The sequence below is a fragment of the Mytilus californianus genome, unplaced genomic scaffold, assembly GCF_021869535.1.
Source record: "Mytilus californianus isolate M0D057914Y unplaced genomic scaffold, xbMytCali1.0.p SCAF_3, whole genome shotgun sequence".
NCBI lineage: Eukaryota > Metazoa > Mollusca > Bivalvia > Mytilida > Mytilidae > Mytilus > Mytilus californianus.
In genome coordinates, this window is record NW_026262679.1 from 54,687,960 (window position 1) to 54,710,601 (window position 22,642).

At 34.1% G+C, this 22,642-nt stretch overlaps 1 protein-coding gene across 1 annotated transcript in view; it reads left to right on the forward strand.

Annotated features, from left to right (window-relative positions):
• Positions 1–22,161, forward strand: part of LOC127733529 (uncharacterized protein DDB_G0283697-like) — a 38,725-nt gene extending 16,564 nt beyond the window's left edge. Inside the window, exons 2-4 of the mRNA XM_052242881.1 lie at positions 11,179–11,268; positions 11,692–12,960; positions 22,148–22,161. Coding sequence (XP_052098841.1) covers positions 11,179–11,268; positions 11,692–12,960; positions 22,148–22,161 — 1,373 coding nt within the window. The remainder of the gene's footprint in view (positions 1–11,178; positions 11,269–11,691; positions 12,961–22,147) is intronic.
• Positions 22,162–22,642: the final 481 nt, after the last annotated feature.

A 22,642-nucleotide genomic window follows, 5' to 3' on the forward strand; every position in this document is an offset into this window, starting at 1 on the left:
TCATGATATTTGCAAAAACATCTGGTTACATAGCTATTAAGGTAGATAGGGTGTGTAAATTTAAATCCACAGAATTGTTTGATGATTTGTCAAAATGTACTTTATATCATTTTTTTTCAAAAATGTAATAAAATATATTGGTCACCCTGCCTTTTCACGCTACAGGTTGAGCAAATAGTCTGATTTTGTATAGATTATGCAACGTAAACCCAAATCTTAGTCATAAAAAGAAAACAAAGCCAAAGAATTTTAAAATAAGATATAAGAATATAGCTCTAATAATATAGAAAATTCACAACTCATTCTATTAGAAGAGTAACTTTATCGAGTTATCTCCTATAATGTCTGAGTAATCTACCCTGATACGGAAATTTTATAGAAACTTACAGGACAGAGAAGCACACGAAAGAAAGAAAATATCATACAACAGGAATAATTTAATTATTGTAAAATACTGCCGTAAACATGATAAAACACATTATTTCCTATATAAACATAAGTCTTGCAAAATGAATTACATACTACTGTCGAAATTTGCAAATTTCATTAAAGATCTAGACCGACTGCAATCTGCTTTTTTAGCATTCCTGGCCCGAAGGGCCAAGTGAGCTTTTCTCATCACTTGGCGTCCGTCGTCCGTCGTCCGTCGTCGTCCGTCGTCGTCGTTAACTTTTACAAAAATCTTCTCTGAAACTACTGGGCCAAATTTAACCAAACTTGGCCACAATCATCATTGGGGTATCTAGTTTAAAAATGTGTCCAGTGACCCGGCCAACTAACTAAGATGGCCGCCATGGCTAAACATAGAACATAGGGGTAAAATGTAGATTTCGGCTTATATCTCTGAAACCAAAGCATTTAGAGCAAATCTGACAAGGGGAAAATTGTTTATTAGGTCATTATCTATCTACCCTGAAATTGTCAGATGAATCGGACAACCCGTTGTTAGATTGCTGCCCCTGAATTGTTAATTTTAAGAAAATTTTGCCGTTTTTTGTTATTAGCTTGAATAATATTATAGATAGAGATAAACTGTAAACAGCAATAATGTTCAATTAAGTAAGATATACAAATAAGTCAACATGACCAAAATGATCAGTTGACACCTTTAGGAGTTATTGCCCTTTAGAGTCAATTTTTAACAATTTTTCGTAAATTTTTGTAATCTTTTACCAAAATCTTTTCCTCTGAAAATACTAAGATGAATTTAACCAAAGTTGTACACAATCATCATAAGGGTATCTAGTTTAAAAATTGTCCGATGACCCCGCCCGCGAACCAAGATGGCCGACATGGCTAAAAATAGTATATAGGGTAAAATGCAGTTTTTGGCTCATATCTCTGAAACCAAAGCATTTTGAGCAAATCTGCCAGGGATAAAATTGTTCATTAGGTCAAGATCTATCTGCCCGAAAATTTTCAGACCATTCAGGCAAACCGTTGTTGGGTTGCTGCCCCTGAATTGGTAATTTTTAGAAAATTTTGCAGCTTTTGGTTATTATCTTGAATATTATTATACATAGAGATAAACTGTAAACCGCAATAATGTTCAGCAAAGTAAGACCTACAAATAAGTCAACATGACCAAAATGGTCAATTGACCCCTTAAGGAGTTATTGCCCTTTCTATTCAATTTTTAACAATTTTCATAAATTTTGTAAATTTCTACAAAAAATTTCCACTGAAACTACTAGGCCAAGTTCATTATAGATAGAGATAATTGTAAGCATCAAGAATGTTTAGTAAAGTAAGATCTACGAACACATCACCATCACCAAAACACAATTTTGTCATGAATCCATCTGTGTCCTTTGTTTAATATGGACATAGACCAAGGTGAGCGACACGGGCTCTTTAGAGCCTCCAGTTTAAATCCAAGATGGAGAAAGACACCCGATCTACCTTAAGCATTTCACAGTTATTCATTTTTCACGGTAAAAGGGCTTCCCCTATTAGTAGTTGTTAAATTTGTATTTCCCAAAACAGTATCAATAAAGTTTTGTGAAGTAAAAAAGAATAAAAAACATGTTATTCCGTAAAAAAAATATCTTGCAATGTAAATTAGAAAGTAATTGTTCATGATGTTCTTTTCTTTAAAAGCATTTTATAGAAAAAAAACAAGATATGGTATGATTGCCAATGATACAACTCTCCTACAATGACGTAGCAACCTATATATCACTATACGACCTTCAACAATGAGCGAAACCTATATTATGAAAAGAAAAATGTAAAACAAATTAAAAGTCAAAACCAACTAATACTGATAAATAAATCAATAAACGGAAAATAAATATGATATACAGCAACATACGAATTCCATTGAATTACGAACGAAGACAGGCACATACATAAATTGCGGGTTGAAATTGCAAGCGGACCACAACCCGCTCCGATGGCTGTGACATAGTACACCAAAGGTACACTAGAACAAAGTAAGAACAAACTACTAAACAATTAATAACCAATTGTTCAAAGAACAATTGAAGGTCTTTCCACATCAATTTTCTAAATAATTGATAGGAAGCTACTTCTGGTTTACTCAAAGTTATTAATAGCGTCAAAGTATAATTTTCTTCATACTGATTCAATAAATAAATGGTTTCTATATACTTTTGCCTGAAATAAGGGAGATAATTGCCAACTTCCGGTTTAGAAAAATGTCACTTCCGGTCTCATATGATAGCTTTATTCACACTGATTCCAAAAATATATAGTTTGTATATACTTATGCCTATAATAAGGAAGATAATATGCTACTTCCGGTTTATGAAATGTCACTTCCGGTCTCAAATGATAGGTTAACCTATGATCATTCAAAAAATATATGGTTTCTAGGTACTTTTCCATGAAATAAGTGCTAAAAATACTACTTCCGGTTCACTCAAGGTCACTTCCGGTTTACTTTTTTCAAGGTCATATGTCAACCAACAGTTTGCAAAAAACCCAATGGTTTTATCATGTACCAAGTTGGAGTAATAATCAATTAACCTTAAACTGAATCATTTCAGGGACAATAACTCCTATAAGATATCATTGGATTGTTTCAGACCTAATGTATCATATCTTAATCACAATTAAGCAAACATTTTGCACTAGTTCTTTGATTTGTAATTTTAAAAGTGACAGAGGAGATCAAATAACAAGGAAAAGTCAAAATTTAGAATATGACCTTGGCCTCAATTTCATTTAAATGAACCAAGGAACTCAAATCAATATACCTTAGGTATCTATCACTTACCATTCATGCTATACATTTATATATCCCTTATGTCAAATACAGAAGGGGAAATAACTCTCATATGGAGTTTACGTATCGCTTCGGTCAAAATTGGACAAAACATCCTGAGGATATAACGAGCAATTTGGTAAAATAAATTTGTCGCTTTCTTTTACGGTTACGGAGGAGATGCACGCACAAGGAAAACAGTGTTCGGGGAGATAACTCCTACAAAGAAAAGTATTCAGTTAAGCAGGGTCAATTTCAAAGGCGCATAAACTGTTCGATATCATATACGAAACATCTATTCGGTTGTCATTTTTCAAGGTAATATGTCACCCGACCTTTTATAAAAGGTCAAATGGCTTTATAATGAACCAAGTTGAAGTAATGATCAATTAACCTTATAATTAGACATTTCAGGGGCACTAACTCCTATAAGATGTCATTAGATTGTTTCAGACCAAATATAACATATCTTCATCTATATATTTAAATGAGAAGACCTCATTTTGTGTGTCGCTTCTCTTCCTTCCACAATAAATTAATGGTCATGCCCCTGTGTCCTATAGGTACTATACATAGTCGCATTTGTCATCCTCGCTTATGATTATTCAGTTTGCTATATTTTGGGAGGAAAACGAAAATAAAGGCGTCCGGATATTGTTTCCGTCATCAGACGGACTTTTAAGTCATAGACAAGACTTCCGTTATGGACTGTTTTAAAATTACACATAATTGTCCTACGTACTAGGGGACAGGACAATTATATTCGCGTTTTTCTGTATACTATGATCATACATATACTATAAATAAAGTGTATTTGCTATTTACTATCAATTCCAAGTTTACTACCCACGGCGGTCACTGAAATATTATAAAGAGAGCCGTGAATAGTAAATTTGGAATTGATAGTAAATAGCAAATACACTTTATTTATAGTTTATGTATGTTCATAGTATACAGAAAAACGCGAAAATAATTGAAATTAACAGAAAAAAAATAATGGACCTTGGAAAAAAGGGGAGGGCTAAAACAAATTGTCCTGTCCCCAAGTACCTATGACTTTTGATACCTTTCCTGAAATTCTCCAGTAATAAAATCTTTTACAAAAATTCATCTTACAACAGTTTACATACTTTCAACCACGCTCTTAATGACCGCGATTTCGCGGGTGTGTTCTAGTTACAATAAAGCAAACATTTTGCACTTGTTCTTTTATATATATCTTTAAAAGTGTTGGAGAAAATGCAAAAACAAGGAAAGGTCAAAATTTAGAACTTGACCTTGACCTTTGACCTTTGACTTCATTTTCTAAGTTAGGGCCTCGGGGCCTCAAATAAAAAGATTCCAGGGTTATACGGTTAAAGGTTTATGAGTTAAAAAAACATACCAAATTTTTTTGGTAAAGGTAGATAACTCCTATAAAATTTCATCGAATCGCCTCGATCCAAATTTACCCAAAATTCCTGAGGATGTAACGAACAATTTAAAAAAGAATTTTGTCGATATATTTTTTTGTTGTGAAGGAGACACACACTTGATAAACAGTGAATAGGGAGAAAACTCTTACAAAGAAAATTGTTCGTCTTAGCAGGTTGAAATTTAAAAGCGCATAAACTATACGATGCAATCTAAGAAATATCTAAGCGACATATTGCGAAACAAAATTAGGCGGAAAAAAAATAATAATAATAATAATCAGAACAAATACAATAGGTCTTTCCACAGAGAAGTGGAAAGACCTAATAATTAAACAATTCTTGTTTATGAGACCGAAATAGCAATAATTTAACATTCAGTTAAGTAAGTTAAAGACATAATTATAAATATTTGAAAATATCATCTCGTTTTGTGTCCCCCAAAAAAGGAATCGGCCGATTGTAGGACTATTAATAGTGCGTTTTCAGATTCATCACTCAACAACATCATCTTTACCGAACATTTGTATCATTTTACGCATGATAGCCAAATTGAAAATTTTCGTCACATTTTTCACAGGAACTACAATACAGTTACAAGGATTTCGGAAATTGTATTTTCATGGTTCATTAAGTCAGCTATACCGTGTGATGCGTTTTCAGATTCATTTCACAACAACTTCTTGTTTATCAAACACTTTCTTTATTTTACACATGATAGCCAACATGAAAATGTTTATCACATTTTGCTCAGGAACTACAATCTCCGGTTTTACCGAAATATTTGGGCGGAGTATCACCAGTGAGCAGTAGCTCAAAGTTTCACATGTATCTACGAAAGAATTTAAGCAGTTTCTTTAAACAGAATTTGCAAGTGATAAACAGATTTTTCATTGAAATCTAGAATGTCAGAGATGCATAGGGAACAGGGTAGAATATTTACACACTGTAAATATTTATCAAAGGTACCAGGCTTATATTTAAGTACGCCAGATGCACGTTTCGTCTACATAAGACTTATCAGTGACGCTTACATCAAAAAAGTTATAAAGCCACACAAGTACGAAGTTAAAGAGCATTGAGGACCCAAAATTCCAAAAAAGTTATGCCAAATAAGGCTAAGTTAATCTATAATTGGGATAAGAAAATCCTTGGTATTTCGAATAATTCATAATTTTGTAAACAGAAAATTTATAAAAAGGACAATTTAATTGATATTCATGTAAACACCGAAGTGCTGACTACTAGGCTGGTGATACAATCGAGGACGACACGTCCCCCCAGCAGTGACATCGACCAAGTAGTGTAAATAGTTATCAAAGGTACTAGGCTTATAATTTAATACGCCAGACGCGTGTTTCGTCTACATAAGACTCACCAGTGACAATCACATCAAAATAGTTATACAGCCAAACAATTACCAAGTTAAAGAGTATTGAGGACCCAAAGTTCCAAACAGTTATGTCAAATATGGGCTAAGGTATAATGACAAAGGAACACTAGTCCAACATATGACAATCACATTTGTACAAAAGAAAATCAATATCAATGCCATCATTTACTGTGATTGCATTATCTTCATTGTTAGTTTAACTTTTATTGTTAAATATAATAATGCATTGTATAAACAAAATTTTACATAAAAAAAATTCCAAAGTTTTCTACTGATTTATATTTGAATTCATTAATTCTGAAGAGAAATAATAAATTTAGACATTTTTCGAGAAGCCTTCTAGAAATTACTATATCAAGAGCCAACCAATCGTATACGCCAAAATGCTATTTAACTTTGTGAATAAAATACCTAATAGAGATATTTTATTTTGATAGATCATAACTCTTTCGTTTCGATATTTCTATTCTTTGTATTAAGTTAAATATAAAATAAAGCATACCAAAGTTTAATACGGGGATGTTTAGGCGAAAACATTGTGATGTTTTTTCTATGATTCTCAAAACTTGCAATTACTGACAACACATAAAAAATCAAACTATATATATCCATGAAGTGTCACGTTTATTTTTAGAAGGTGTAAATACCTAACAAAGTGCAGTCACCATAACATTGAGTTTTATAAGGCCAAGGGGATAATACGAATAAATATAATCATAAAAAAAGACTTCTAGATTAGCTTGTGCTGTCATATTTTTACTACAGTTTACTCATCAAAATTAAACTCATCTCATGTATTCAAATGTTTCTTACTTTGAAATACTTATAATAAAATTGAAAATGAAAATGGGGAATGTGTCAAAGATAAATCTATATTTCTTACTTTTCAAGGTATCTATCTATGAATTGTAGGCAAAAAAACTAAAAAAAAGATATTTTTTTTTTTATTAAAAGTCAATAACTCAAAAGAGAAAACAACTGATGATTTCGGCCATGTATAATACTTCTTGCTTATCATTTCTGCTTCTTCAGTTTATATATATATAGAAAACCTATTCAATCTAATAGGAGTAAACACAAATTATATTAATGTTATAAATCGTTTGTAAACTGGCAGGGTTGGCCATATTGAACTGTTTGTAAAAGAGGGACAGTCAAACTCATAAATCGAAAATAAACTGACAACGCCTGGCTAAAAATGAAAAAGACGAACAGACAAACAATAGAACACATGACACAACATAGAAAACTAACGCGAACCCAACCAAAAACTAGGGGTGTTCTCAGGTGCTCCGGAAGGGTAAGCAGATCCTGCTCCACGTGTGGCACCCGTCGTGTTGCTTATATTATAGCAAATCCGGTAAAACTTGTCATGTTGAAATTTTTTATCGTAAATAAATGGTAAACAGATTTTAACATTTTGAAAATAGCATACTTTAGTTTCACGACTTAAATTCGGCCATTCATGACTCCTTTAATTGAGGACACCATCACGACTCCAACCCGACCATAGATTCAATACATATTCGATTATTCCAACCAATTCGCGATTTTTACAAGTCTTTGCTCGACTTGCTAGATTATATAAACTATGCTCAATCTCTGCCCGATCTAGACCAGACCAAATCGACCTGATTGTATAAAGGGGTTGTATTAATAATCGGGAAGTGGTTGGGTATGTACAAATTTCAATTAAAAACCGTCAAATTTCTGGTTGGACTAAGTATATCAATTGGCTGAACGTCACTACACTTGTATGTCGCAAAAATAGTTTTCGGTCTCTAACTTTAATTTCCATCAATCAAAGGTTATGCAACTAAACTATGATATTACCATAAAACACAGATCAAGCTCGATTTTGGGTCACTTTAACCGTTCTTCAGTTATGTCCCTTTATAATCTTATATGCAAACTGGCGCATGCACACATTTTACATTTATTTGTGTATCATGCAGTAGTCATGGTAGTTCACTGATGCCTTCTCATACAAGTGGAACTTTCCTCGTGCTTGTGGAGCACTGAATGGTAAGCACACATGGAAGAAGTGCACAACATACTGTGGTAGGCTAAACTGCAACTGTTTTTTTTTTCTCAATCACACTACTGGCTCCCGCAAGTACACATTGGTTAGTGTAACTAACAGTGGAAGTGCATCCCATGCTAACCTTTTAAATCATTCTGAACAAAGAAATGATAACAGAACAGAGACTATATGCATCTCTTTTTCAATTTTCCAGCAAGTTTCAACAGGGATAAGGAGAGTATGATTTAGTTAACATATTTGTAAGGTCCCTCATATATTGCTGTTCGACGCACGCAAAGGCTCCATGTTGAATGCCTTACTTTAATCTATAATGATTTACTTTTACAAATTGTTACTTGGATGGAAAGTTGTTTCATTAATATATTGGCACTCCTACTATATCTTATATATATATATATTATAATATTATCTTCAAATACCCAAGAAGTAGCATTTTATACGGAAGACGTGCGTTTCATATACATAGACTCAACAGTGACACTGGAATAAGGAAGTGTTACAATTGAGAAGTATATATTACAGTTTTATTAAGTGGCTGTTTCTTTATTGACCCTGTTATAGATTCGAGGTTAGCTTTTGGACCATAGACTCGAAGAGTCGACGACGAATACAGCTGATCGATAATATATCACAGGGCCGACACAGAAACAGACAGTTAATAACACCTTTATTTGTTGATTTTGATTCTTTTAATCAAAATAAACTACACATGAACTAAGATACTTAAGGTGAAGAAGATACGTAATCACGTCAATTGATTTTTTATTCATATTCCAATTGATTATAGTGCAAACTGGTAAGTCTGTTGATGACCAAACACACGTTTTGCATATCAAGTTATAAGTTTGTATTCTTTATTGGTTATTTACCACTACCATGACTTTAACTGCTTATTGTAATTGCTGTTGATATTGAAGTGGTCATTACACATTTTTGTTGTCAATATCCTTCAAAAGACATGCCTTGACGGAGAGTATTAACCGTTGCACTTCCGTCTTTTTCATACAAATTTTTAACTAAAACTATTACAATAGATTAAGAGAAACGTTACAATAGATAATTTCTACAAATAAGTCTGCATTGAATAAATTGTCAGTCGATGCCTTATTAGAGTTGGGCCGTGTTCACACCAAACGCCATGTACAGTAAACATGTTTACATTTAGTTTAAGGTAATGTACACTGGTTTCACATTAAATGTGTTTAAATCTATAAACCTTGTTTAATTACCTGTACATACTTTTAAACTATATGTCATTTAAATGTTCATTACGTAGAACCAAATGCAAATTTTTCTGACAACTTTTCTACAAGTTAGGGAACGACCATTTGACTTCAAAAAAGGGGGATGGATTTTTCTTGAAAAATATTCTGATCCCCAATTTGATAAAAAAGAAAAGAAAATCTGGTCATAGAGATGATTAGATAAATGTTCGAATCCAGAGTTTCCCAATACTTTCCAGTGTTAAATGTTGAAAAATTATATTTGATTGCTGGCATCGAAAAAAACTGATTAAAAACAAATATACCACCCCCCTTTTTGAAGTTAAGTGGTTGCTCCTTTGTGAAAGCCATTTTGACGATTTGCATGGTTTAAAGATACTAAAGATGTCTCGATTTCGCATTGACCAGTGGCAAATATTTCCGTGTACGTCCAGTCAATTCGGGGAAGACCTTTTCAGATGAATTATGTGTTTGGCAATGATGATGTTTTGAGTCTTGATAAGGGTTTAATAAAGCAACCTTAAGTTTTTCTTATAACAAATAAATATATCAAGTTTAGACAAATATTTCTGTAAAGAACTTTATTCATAATTGTTATAAATATGAATTTTATTCAAAAGCCGTTCTTTAATAGTTATCCCATGAGGACGCGGCGTGTTAGTGTAAGATCATCCCGATGGCCGGAGGCCAGAGGGTGATCTAACACTGACACACCAAGTCTGAATGGGATAACTATTTTACATCCCAGCTGTTTTAGATTAAACGAAAAACCATTTACAATACAAAAAGTCTTGTTTAGAACGCCACACAACCATTATAATATATCTTATATATTACTATATAATGTATACCCTTTATGACCCCCGAACACGATGATTAAATATGAATCATGTCAACTCGCCCCAAAAGCCAATCGGCCCACACTAAATCGCCCAACTCTTGTTTACCAGCTCGCCCCACATTTGAAAGGGGGTAAAATCCCACTGAACAATCAGTCTGACAACTCACTTATTTAAGAAAAGTGTTAAAACCCCATTGAATAAAGGTCTTAAAACTCGTCCTACTTATGAAAATATCTTTCTTCCTTTTAGTATGTTAAATTACTAATAGTTGGTATCCAGTCGTCCTAGTGTAGGGTTATGTGTCGTTGGTTGTTATGCTAAAGGTCTTGAGTTCGAATCCAAGCACAGACACTGAATTTCTTCTACATAAATTTTGATAGATAGCCTTTTCCGTATAAATATTTCTAAGTTTTATAGTGGATTTGACATTCCCGCTAAAATGTTACAGAACAAATGAAAGCATGCAAAACAAAGAAACTCAAGCTGGGGTGATCTGGAAGGGGTGATCCGGCTCAGATCACTCCTGGTAGAACAAAGGAGCTGGGATGTAATTCCTTAAATATACTTGGTAAAATTAAAGTTCTAAATGCCTAGTTTTGCGTAAACTTAACCTACACAAGGCCTACATTGACTATCGACTGCATGTAGACAAAACATAATTAAAACTACATGTACACGTAACCATTGAGTTTTATCAATGGGAACGTAATTGTGTTTAGTTTACGTGTGAGTTACACTAACACAACACCGAGTTTAGGTAAATGTGAACACGGCCATAGATCAATTTATCTAATAAAAGCTTTTTATTCAAACTTTTGCAAGAGCAATAAATACGGATTTCGATATACATGTATATCGACTGCAATTATGACTGTAATATCTTGATAACAGGTGTCGGTCTAATTGCATGTTTTTCTTGTTATGGATTTGTGGTAATTGGAGTTCTGAAAATAATTACGGACAGCTATTCACGTAATTTATTACAGTTTGAATGCTTCATGAAATAATTGAGTGTTTTCATTCATACAATTATAGGACCAAGTGAGCATGATCTGATTGAAAACGAGGAATTCCAAGAAGACCAGAAGCAGACATTAACAGATGAGGATACATCAGACCCGGAAAGTCAGAAAACCGGAAAACGAAAGAAACAAAAGAAAAAGGACAGTCATGAAGACATTAACACTCATACCAGCTCTTTAACTTCTGGAAACACTGCTATAAAGGAAACAAATGTAAGTGATGGGACGAAGAAGAGTAACCAACACACGAAAGACCGGACGCTAAGAACTATGAAATTACCAACAGATATGGTTAAGATCGATTCTAAGTTACCGTTGGGACGCACCAGAGAAGAGACCAATAGAGGTAAAACATACAAAAAGACAGATAAAGAATATTCGTTACAGTTTCCGACTGAAAATGTTGTTAAAGATACTACTGTCACTTACCAGAATGAGCAGGACAAACAACTGAAAGGTCAAGACCAAAAACAGAAAGAGGAAGTATCTTTTAAAAATGCTGAAAAACAGTTAACGCCTAATGAAGATCTGTTAGATACGAACGACAATCATGCACCTACTACAAAAGCAGAATTAGTTGGAAGTGATACTATGATACAGTTAGGAAGAAAACAAGAGATGAAAAAAGAAAGAAACATGGACAGAAAAACAGACAAAGGATATTCATTACAGTTCTCAAATGATAAGCCTGACACAGATATTAATATGACTGATCAGAATGACAAAGACAACCAATTTAAAGATCAAGAGCAGAATACCAGAAAGGAAGATGACTTCAAAGTATCTTTAAAAAAAACGAAAGGACCGTTAGCGCCAAAAGGAGATGTGACAAAAATGAAAGACCATTATGACCCTAGTGCAGAAGAAGATTTAGTTGAAAGTGATTCGAGTTTACCTCCTTTAAAGTTAAGAAGAAATCAACACAAGAAAAATGACAGTAAAACAGGCAGTAAAACAGGCAGTAGGACAGACAAAGGATATTCATTACAGTTCTCAAAAGATAAGCCTGACACAGATATTACTATGACTGATCAGAATGAGAAGGACAACCAATTTAAAGATCAAGAGCAGAATACCAGAAAGGAAGATGACTTCAAAGCATCTTTAGAAAAAACGAAAGGACCGTTAGCGCCAAAAGGGGAAGTGACAAAAATGAAAGACCATTATGACCCTAGTGCAGAAGAGGATTTAGTTGAAAGTGATTCGAGTTTACCTCCTTTAAAGTTAAGAAGAAATCAACACAAGACAAATGACAGTAAAACAGGCAGTAAAACAGGCAGTAGGACAGACAAAGGATATTCATTACAGTTCTCAAAAGATAAGCCTGACACAGATATTACTATGACTGATCAGAATGAGAAGGACAACCAACTTAAAGATCAAGAGCAGAATACCAGAAAGGAAGATGACTTCAAAGCATCTTTAGAAAAAACGAAAGGACCGTTAGCGCCAAAAGGGGATGTGACAAAAATGAAAGACCATGATGACCCTAGTGCAGAGGAGGATTTAGTTGAAAGTGATTCGAGTTTACCTCCTTTAAAGTTAAGAAGAAATCGACACAAGAAAAATGACAGTAAAGCAGGCAGTAAAACAGGCAGTAGGACAGACAAAGGATATTCATTACAGTTCTCAAAAGATAAGCCTGACACAGATATTACTATGACTGATCAGAATGAGAAGGACAACCAATTTAAAGATCAAGAGCAGAATTACAGTATAACAGAAGGGGACACAGAGAGTGAAACCGATACAGAGTCCTACACATATACATCAAATGAATACTTTGATAAGAAAGGTCCAATGACAAACATCAGCAATGTAGACAGACAACAAAGAACCAAACAGAAAGGCGACCAAAAAACTACATATCAAAGTAAATTTGAAGACTTCAGCAGAGAATACTCTTTTTCAGATGGAATTGCAGGTGATCGTTTTGATGACATATCGGAAGAAGGGCAAAGTAGGCACAAAAGTGATATTGGTGTTAAAAAATTCTGTAAAACAACCTTAGAATATGCATTTGGACCAACAGCCACCAATGAATATTTCGAGAAAGAAGTTCCTACAAAAGGGGAGTTCAAAATTAAATCTTCACAATGGCAAGAACTTTGTAAGACGAAAAGAAATCGATGCTTTGCTCGTGGTTCTTGGGAGCACATAATTTCTGATGGTATACAAAAAACAAATCCCTATTGTGTGTACATATTTCGATGGCACAAGGTATCTATAGCCAGAAAAAAACCAACAAAGACACCGTTATTTCGTGGTACAGGAGAATGTAGGTTCGATGGCTGCAAAAATAAATGCAATTTTTCCATGGACAAGTCGTATAAAGTTTCATTAGAAATTACATCTCAAGTTAAGCACAGGATGACTGAAAGCCATGCACGTCCAATTAGTGGAGCGTTGAGGCAGAAAACAAAACAGGAATTTACCTATGGTCAAAAACCGTACAAACATTATCTTCATAAAATTAAAGAAACACCTGTTGATGTTAAAATGGCTGGCAATTTTTCTAACTTTGGAACCACAACAAGAACATTCCAACAAATATCTAGTGAATCAAAATACCAGAACAAATTGGATAAATCTGAATTTGAAAGTTTGTGTATGCATGCACAGGAAATGAAAGATCAAATTGTGGGGAAAAAGATTTCTGGATTTATACAACATATAGCAGTGCTACCACCTTACATAATGTACTGGACTGAAATGGGTATACGCATTTGGCACGACATGGCAAAGTCAAGCACTGTATATTGGGATGCAACAGGTAGTATTTTAAGCCATCGCAATGACAACTTGAAATATTATTACTATGAATTAGCATGTGTTAATCCTGTGGCAGGACAACCAGTAATACCTGTTTCGTCAATGATTTCGTCTCTTCATTCCACTGCATTGGTTAGATTTTGGCTTGCTGAATTTCGTAGGTCCGAGAAAAAGATATATGGCCATGCAAATGCATCTATCCCCCATCAAGTAAACAGCGACAGAAGCATGGCTTTCATCCAGGCTTCTTTATCAGAATTTAACAATGAAAACCTGAACACATTTAGAAACAGGGCATATAGAATAGTAACTGGTGCTGCCACGGATAATGATTTTGATGGAACTTTCCCTCATGCCTGTCTGTCCCATGTGATGGGTTCATTTCGCAAAATTATCAACGATCACTACAAAACCAATTATGATTTCGGAATGTACTGCTTTAGTACTTTGTTAAACTCGGCAACACTTACAGATTTAGAGGAAAGATTAAGGGCAATTTACTACGTTCTCTCATCAACAGTTTTAGACAAAAAGACATTGGAGTCCATTGAGTACATTCAAGAAAAAGTTTCTACTTTAGACATTGACAGTAACGCTTTGGCAGATATTTGTACCGATAGCCTGTATTCAGGGGATGCAAAAGTTACGGAATTGTTTACTGAGGAAATAAACCCAAATTTTTTAACTGAAGAAGATTTTGATATGAGGTCCACTAGAAATGAATTTTGTTATGTGGCCAATAATATTTTGCAGACAGTGAGGAATGAGCTTGAGGAATTACCGATACTTGCACAGTTACCTCAAAACAAGAGATATTCTCCCGTCCTACTAGACAAAATACACAAATTGTACATACCAACAATACCATTATGGACAAACCTACTTCTGGGGGACCTATCCAGACACGGAACAACAAAGGTGTATAACAGAACTTATCCCTCTGATGTTGTACGTGGAAACACAAAAATTGAAAAAAGGTTTCAAATACTGAAACATATACAACTTGATGGGAAGACCACTAATCGTTTGGATGAAATATCGGTCCAATTGAAAGATCACATCACTGTTGTACAAGAACTTGCCGTTTTAAAGTCCATAAAATCTGGCCATCGGGTAGTCACAAGGAAGGGTAGGAGTACTAAGACTATTGAAGAAAGTTGGGACAAAAAACAAGCAACTACAAGAGACAGCCAATTAATTGGTAAATATCAGAAAACTCCATCGGCAATAACGATAAAGAACTTGAAGGATAAAAGCACAGTAACGCCGAAAAAAACAGTTCTCAATGAGAAATCAACAAACAAAGTAGAAGTGAAGGGAAACGTTGAAAGGAAATCGAACTCCCAGAACACTGATAAGCCGGTTGATAAACAAACTAGGATGTTTAAAGATGATAATCGATTGACTTGTAACCTGAAAGACCTTAAGAACAACAAATATCTTCAAGAGATTTACAAAGACATGGGCAGAGATTACAACGACCAATCATTTTTACAGCTGGTGAAAGATTCGCGGTCAGGATTAGAAAACGTAGGCGAATCGTGTTGGTTCAATTCCGTTGTCCAAATGTTCACCAACACTAAATTCATGAGAAACATTAACGAACAATTTCAGACGGAGCTATCGTACGAGGAAAACATCAGGACAGTGTTGGGTGTGTTTGACAAAGTGGGAAAAGGAGAAGAAGTAACCCGTGGTGCTCTGCAAAACGCACTGAATGATTTATATACCATATATGGACTGGAAACGGAACAACAACATGATGCGCATGAATTTGTGCAAACAGCCATACAGCATTTTATGGAGCTGTATGGGGAGGACACGTACATCAAGGTATGCTAAATACTATTTATTGTTTTATTGTTGAAGGGTTAGGTTACGTGTAGTTATCCATAATAATGATAATTCATAACTATTGTTCAATCTACAGTAGACTCTTATATGGACCAATTATACATATAACAGTGCAGGGAGGGGATATTTCCAGTCTTTATAATAGTGTTTTGTATAGTTTGTGCCCCGAACGTCATTAGCGTCATAAATTGACAACATGTCTCTAGGATGTGTATGTCACCTATAAATCTTATAATGACAAATTTAGTCTGTTGATAGAATTAAGAAAACCCGAAATAGACATACAGTACAAAGATTTTGGTCTGTTTTACGTCAATTATAACATTTCTGTTTGTAAATATAGAATTTTACATTCATGATAGAAAAAGTAAATTTTTAGTGCTAACTGAAATCCTCCATGCAGCTACAGGAACGCCTTTTTCCTTCACTTCTTCACGGTTGCTACTTAACATAATTTTTCCGCATATTGATTGTGATGAGCTACTGCGTGTCAGTGTAAAACAACAACAACCTGTTTGTCGATATTTTATACGGCAACATGTGCCTAAATGATATACTTAATTGCGATTAAACGCTGAGTTGTAAATGTAGTGGTAAAGCGGTCTGTTCGACCCAGATATTTGAACGAAATTTTCTCGTATTTTAGTCAGAAGTTTAGTAGATAAACATAAACAAAATATTGCATGTTATTATTGGACCTTGTATCTATAATTTATGTCAATAGGTCAAAGAGTCCTACATATGCACTTCATGTGGAAATAGATCAGGAATTGGTGAACAAATTTACAGCGATTTACAATTGAGTATCGGTGACGATGTTAAATCACATGAAGGAATTCAGGTGAGTCCGCTTTTAGAACAGTATATCATTTTAAAAGTAACTCAATAGTTACTCAAAGTACCAAAATAAAGCGTGTAACTAAGATAGATGGTGTTCGCTGCCTTGTTGTGAAAATTTTTTGAATCGGCTACATTTACAAAAGAAACATAAATTGTCCATGTACATTTTAATGTACATTTGAATGTCAGATATCACAAGATCTGAACAAAACTGTAGTTTATCAGAAAATACTGGTATCCAAAAAATATACTTGTAAGCAAAATTTTAAAAACAATAAGGCTGTCAAAAACTCGTAAAAATACAACGACATATAGAAATATTACACTGTGACAACACTTGTACGTAATTGTTGATAAGAATTTTCTAGCCTCCCTAAATTGTCTCCAAAAATCGTCATTCTCCCTAGAAATATTAAAAAATTATGTAAAATAGCTTTGTTAGCGCTCACAAAGGTACAATTTTTGTCAGATTTCCAAAAAACTCATACTTTAGGTTAAAATCCGCAATATATCAAAACAAATCTTAAATTGTGGGCGCTTGAATTTTTTAAAAGAGTTATGCCCCTTAGAAATATTAAATTTTGTGAGCGGTCTCACGGATAAAATTCATGCACGATTACAATAAAACTTATATTAAATGTTTCTATCAGCGATATCTCGGACAAATTCCTATAACGGTGGCCGATCGACTTTTTTGTTGAGTTATTTTCTCTGGAAATATTCCTTTATGGGAAATGGTCTAGTTAGCACTCTCACATGTACATCTCTTGCACTGAATTTTTAAAAATGATACTATAGGTTAGTATCAGTGTTATCTCAGATAAATTATGAATAAACTCATCATATTAAAAAGGTGGACGATCGTCATTTTTTAAAGAGTTATTCCCCTTATAAGTATTCATTTCATGAAAATAACTTCGATAGAGCTCTCCCTGGTACAAAAGAGGGACAAAAGATACCAGAGGGACAGTCAAACTCATAGGTCGGAAACAAACTGACAACGCCATGGCTAAAAATATAATTAAAACTAAAGACTAAGCAACACGAACCCCATCAAAAACTGGGGATGATATCAGGTGCTCTGGAAGGGTAGGCAGATCTTGTTCCACATGTGGCACCCGTCGTGTTGCTTGTGTCATTACAAATCCGGTAAAAAGTCTAATTTGATAGGTCACATTAATGAAAACGGAAGGGTATTGTAGTTACGACATAAGAAACATATCCGATATCATCTGTGAAACGGTTATTCCGTAACGGTCAACCAACTCGTGATGGCGTCCGTAAAATGAACGAATGGATGATTTCAATTTCGCCATTTGGAACTCTTAATTCAATAGCTTCATTGTGAGTAGCAATCCTCTATCAAGGAAATCATGATAGGAAATACAAGCCCGGGAATATCGTATTAATTGGGAGATATATACTCCGTATTCAGGCGCTTCTCGAATGTTGCTACATAGAAATGGAAAGTTCACAATTGGGAAGCTGTAATCATCTTTTTGTCGTAAAGTTTTTTTTAACCGACCCTCATTGTCAATTTCTAGATGTAAGTGTAGATATGAGGCAGACTTAACTCTATCTGTAGTATCCTTTATCTCCAGTTTGATGGGATAGATTCATTCAACATAGTAACCCAACTGTTTATTATTTAGTGAGAGAACATCATCTATATAGCTGAACATAAAGTTAAAGGATATTGCTAATTTATTATCTTTCTTCCTTACAAGCTTCTGTAAGAAGTCAGCCTCATCATAAAAAGAAACTTGACAAGATACAATTCTTGACAGATTTTTATGAAACTTATGATATAGGTTAATATAAACAATATATCGGACACGTTTTAAAATGGTGGCCGATGAACCTGTCTTTTCAAGTTAGTTATTCAATTTGGAAATATTAATAAGTGCAACCTGTGCGTGGGACATTGGAACTTTGTTCTTCTATTATCTTGAAAAATTGATATATTTTTAATGACGTCATAATTGACTTGATTTTATGTTTACACAAAATTTGCAAAGATCCGATTTTTTTGGGAGACCAGAATGATATGATAATTTCTCGCCAATACTTATTTCTGACGATTTGTGTTATTTATTATGAATGATTTATCTTGGATTAATTAAATACTATCGACGGTTGTTTTATTGTGATACGTGATGAAACTGCTTGGAAGTTGAGTAGTATTTTTTCAATACCAAATAAGGAGATGTGATATAAATTCCAATGAGACAACTATTCACCACAGTTCTTATGAAATTGATGTAGCTAAAAATATGCAACCATAAGGGCTTGCTTCAACAATGAGAAACCCAATACCGTATTGTCGGCTATAAAAGGTCCCGACATGTTAAATATGAAACAATTCAACTCATAAATCCCCCCATATCTAAGGAATTTTACAAAGAGCTTCCAATAGTCCGATATTGTGCACTTTCAAATATTAAGTTATTTTGGAATGTTTGGCTACTTTCATATTTTATATTTCGATATATTTTAACTGCATGTCCAATGTATTCTCAAATGTTTCGATAGCAATCTATTCAAACTTGCCATTTGTAAATGTTGAGTAAAAATTGGCTTCCAAATGCTAGGCTTTGATATTTCCCAGTGAAGATGAATTAGAAAAAAAAGCTGTTATACTCTAACCATACTTTTAACTTATATTACCTTATGTATACAGAATCTAGAAAATCGATGGGAAATGATTATTATAATTGTCTTCTATTAATTTGACAGGACCACTCCTCCCAGTACATGAAAGATGCAATAGAAATATGCCTAATAGAGTCCATGTACAATGTCCTTGCTACTTGTTATGTAATCTCTTTATCGCGTTTTTGAAATTTGATTTTATTTTTGTGAGATGATAACAAATAATCTATATTACATCTATCTAGCGGTTTCATCTGCTTATTTTACTTTCCAGGATTTATTGAATCGATATTTTAGCGATGAAGAAATCGACTTGACATGTTGTGAGGACAAAAAGAAATGGAGAAATGTCAGACTATTAAATATTCCAGCAGACCTATCAATATGCTTAGTGAGACATGGTATTAAAAACAACAGGGCCATCAAGAACAGTAAGCCTATTTCTATTGACCGAATTATCAATATGGGGAAGTATATGTATCCACAAAGCGACGTGTTTTATAGGCTTACAGGTGTAGTCATGCATCATGGGGCAGGAGCAAGGAAGGGACACTATACATACGTTAAGGAAGATGGAGGTAAACCAGTTTTATTCGATGATGCAGCAATCAGTTCATTTGACAGTAACAGAATTCTTACCGACGGTTATTTGTTTCAGTACGAATTAATTCCTGACGACGAAACTATCTGCCATCACAGCTTACCAAATGTATTTCATGCAATAAAAGAATCCATGGGGTGGTCTGAGATAAATAATAGTGTCCCATTTACACCAGGGTTGAGTGTGAGAAAGAACGAACTTTTTAAGTTGATTGAAAAACTTGAAGTATCGGATGACAAGATTCACAATTCATGGAAGATATATAAGCTGCTGCAGGAGTCAATTGGACAAGCTACCTTTTATAATGGGGCAGACTATCTGGAAGAACTTATAAAAGCTGTTTTGGAATATTTCTGCAGAAACTCTCCAAATATTCTTCAGCGTGCGTTTGGCTTAGAAACCATTAAACATGCTCACTGTGCATCCTGCAACTTTAAAAGCACATATAATCAGCACGATATCATTACTGATATAGAAGAATTGAAACCGGTCTATACTTATCTATCCACTGCCAGCAAGTCAACATGTACAGTATGCGGAAAGGAATCATTAAAAGAAGAGAAATATATAACAAACATTGGCAGCACAGTTATTGTGACAGGTTCCTTAGATATGATCTATCCAAAATCACTGAAACAACTTGGAGACAAGTATACACCCCGTGCAGTACTATCTTCTTCTGGTACCATCCTATTCAGACAAAAAGAGGAAGAAGCTATACCTTTATTGCTGGAAGAAAATGGTGCATTGATTGATATAACAAGTAATGAAATATCTAGTCGCTTGCAGGATACCACAAACACCTGCATTTTGTTCCTAGATAGAAAGTCTGACGGTGAGGTATTCGATCATTTATACAAACTTGTTGAAGTAAATGCTGATTTTCAGACTGATAGTGAAACATTATCACTATCAATTGCTGCCGAAGACAGAAGTGTAATTGAGAAATTTAACGCACCTTTCACCTGTGGATCACTACGATTAGACAAAAATGATGTTAACCGATTTTTGCACGATGACTTCTCGGATAAAAATATTGATGCATTTATTCAAACATTAACAAAAGAGGAGGATTGTACCATTATGCCTGCAGCCTGGTACCACGACAGGCTGTCATCATTGCAGAAGGAATATACTTGGTATGACAAAAATTGTATAATGATTCCAGCAAATGTAAGACACAATCATTGGATTCTGATAGTGATTCGGCCCACAGAGAGAATCATGTATTACTTAGACCCACTTGCAATGGAACCAATAACAGAAGTGCTGGACAGAATATGTGGTGTATTGAATAATCAGTGTGTTCTTGAAACTTTCAATAGTGTGAAAGGACATTGGGAAGTACAGAACTTGATGGAGACAGGCTTGTTCCCTATGCAAAGAGATTCTTCATCGTGCGGTCCTTTAACTTGCTTGTATGTTGCGATGATAAAAGGAAAGAGGTCAGTGAGGCAATTAAACGTTACGGGCATACAACTAAGACAATATATTTTAAACGAAATCATCAAATCATACAAGGAACAAACAGAGGATAACAGCGTTTTTGGGATACATAATATTATTTTAACATCCGACTTAGACGAGATTGTGTATAATATCGTAACAGGAAAGCAGAAATGCAACACAGCACATAATAATTTTTTGAAAAATCCAAATGCTATTCACCGCAAAGCATTGATAGGATATGGATCAGATTTTATCGAACGGGACGAGTACTATGAAGTTGAGAGTTACCTATTTGACAGATAATTTACACAAATTAAAAAGCCTTTTAGATTACCTAATAATCAGTGTGTATTTGATGATGCCGATGGGCTCAATAAGAAACTACAACAGAACTTCGTCTACAGAAGTTGGTATGTCGATTGTGTGCTTGTGAAGGAGGTTCTAGCGGAAGTGCTTGGAAGAATTCATGATAAATCAGGAACGGAAATTAAAAGACTATGCATAGAAACTGAATTCTCAGCTACAGAGGCAATCAAAAATGAGATTAAGGGTTTTAGAGAAGCTAGGAAGAAGTCAAAGATGGACTAGTAATCAGCATAAAGGGGATTGGAAGAATTTTTTTGTCATTGTATTTACAAAATGTAAATAGTAGAAACAAATAAGTGTTATTGTTTTGAACAATTTTGTTAATACTCTTTCTATCATGGTAAATTTACAAATAATATTTTCAATTTAATTTGGTATTTCAAAGAAAACAAAATACAACTCATGTACATTCAGCTTTCAAAATGAGATATATGATTTCTCATTTCAGCAATGTCTATCTAGACAATAGCACAACGTAACTTAAACTTGGATTTTGTTAATTTCAGATATTTAGATTATTGCGGTTAAAAGCAACAAATAGTGTGTGTGGAAACTATATTTCCATGTCAATTGCATTACTACAAAATTTTTGAACTATTGAAAGAATAAAAGTTTGTGTCCAATTGATATTTCTATACAGTAATCATAATAGCATGCTAAAAGTATATATATATATATATTTATATAGATTAGACCGTTGGTATTCCCGTTTGAATGGTTTTACACTAGTAATTTTGGGGCCCTTTATAGCTTGTTGTTCGGTGTGAGCCAAGGCTCCGTGTTGAAGGCCGTACCTTGACCTATAATGGTTTACTTTTAAAAATTGTTATTCTGATGGAGGTTGTCTCATTAGCACTCATACCACAACTTCCTATATCTATATATATTTTTTATTAAGTGCACCAATAGTTTTCAAAATGAAATGATGGTTTTATTCCATAAA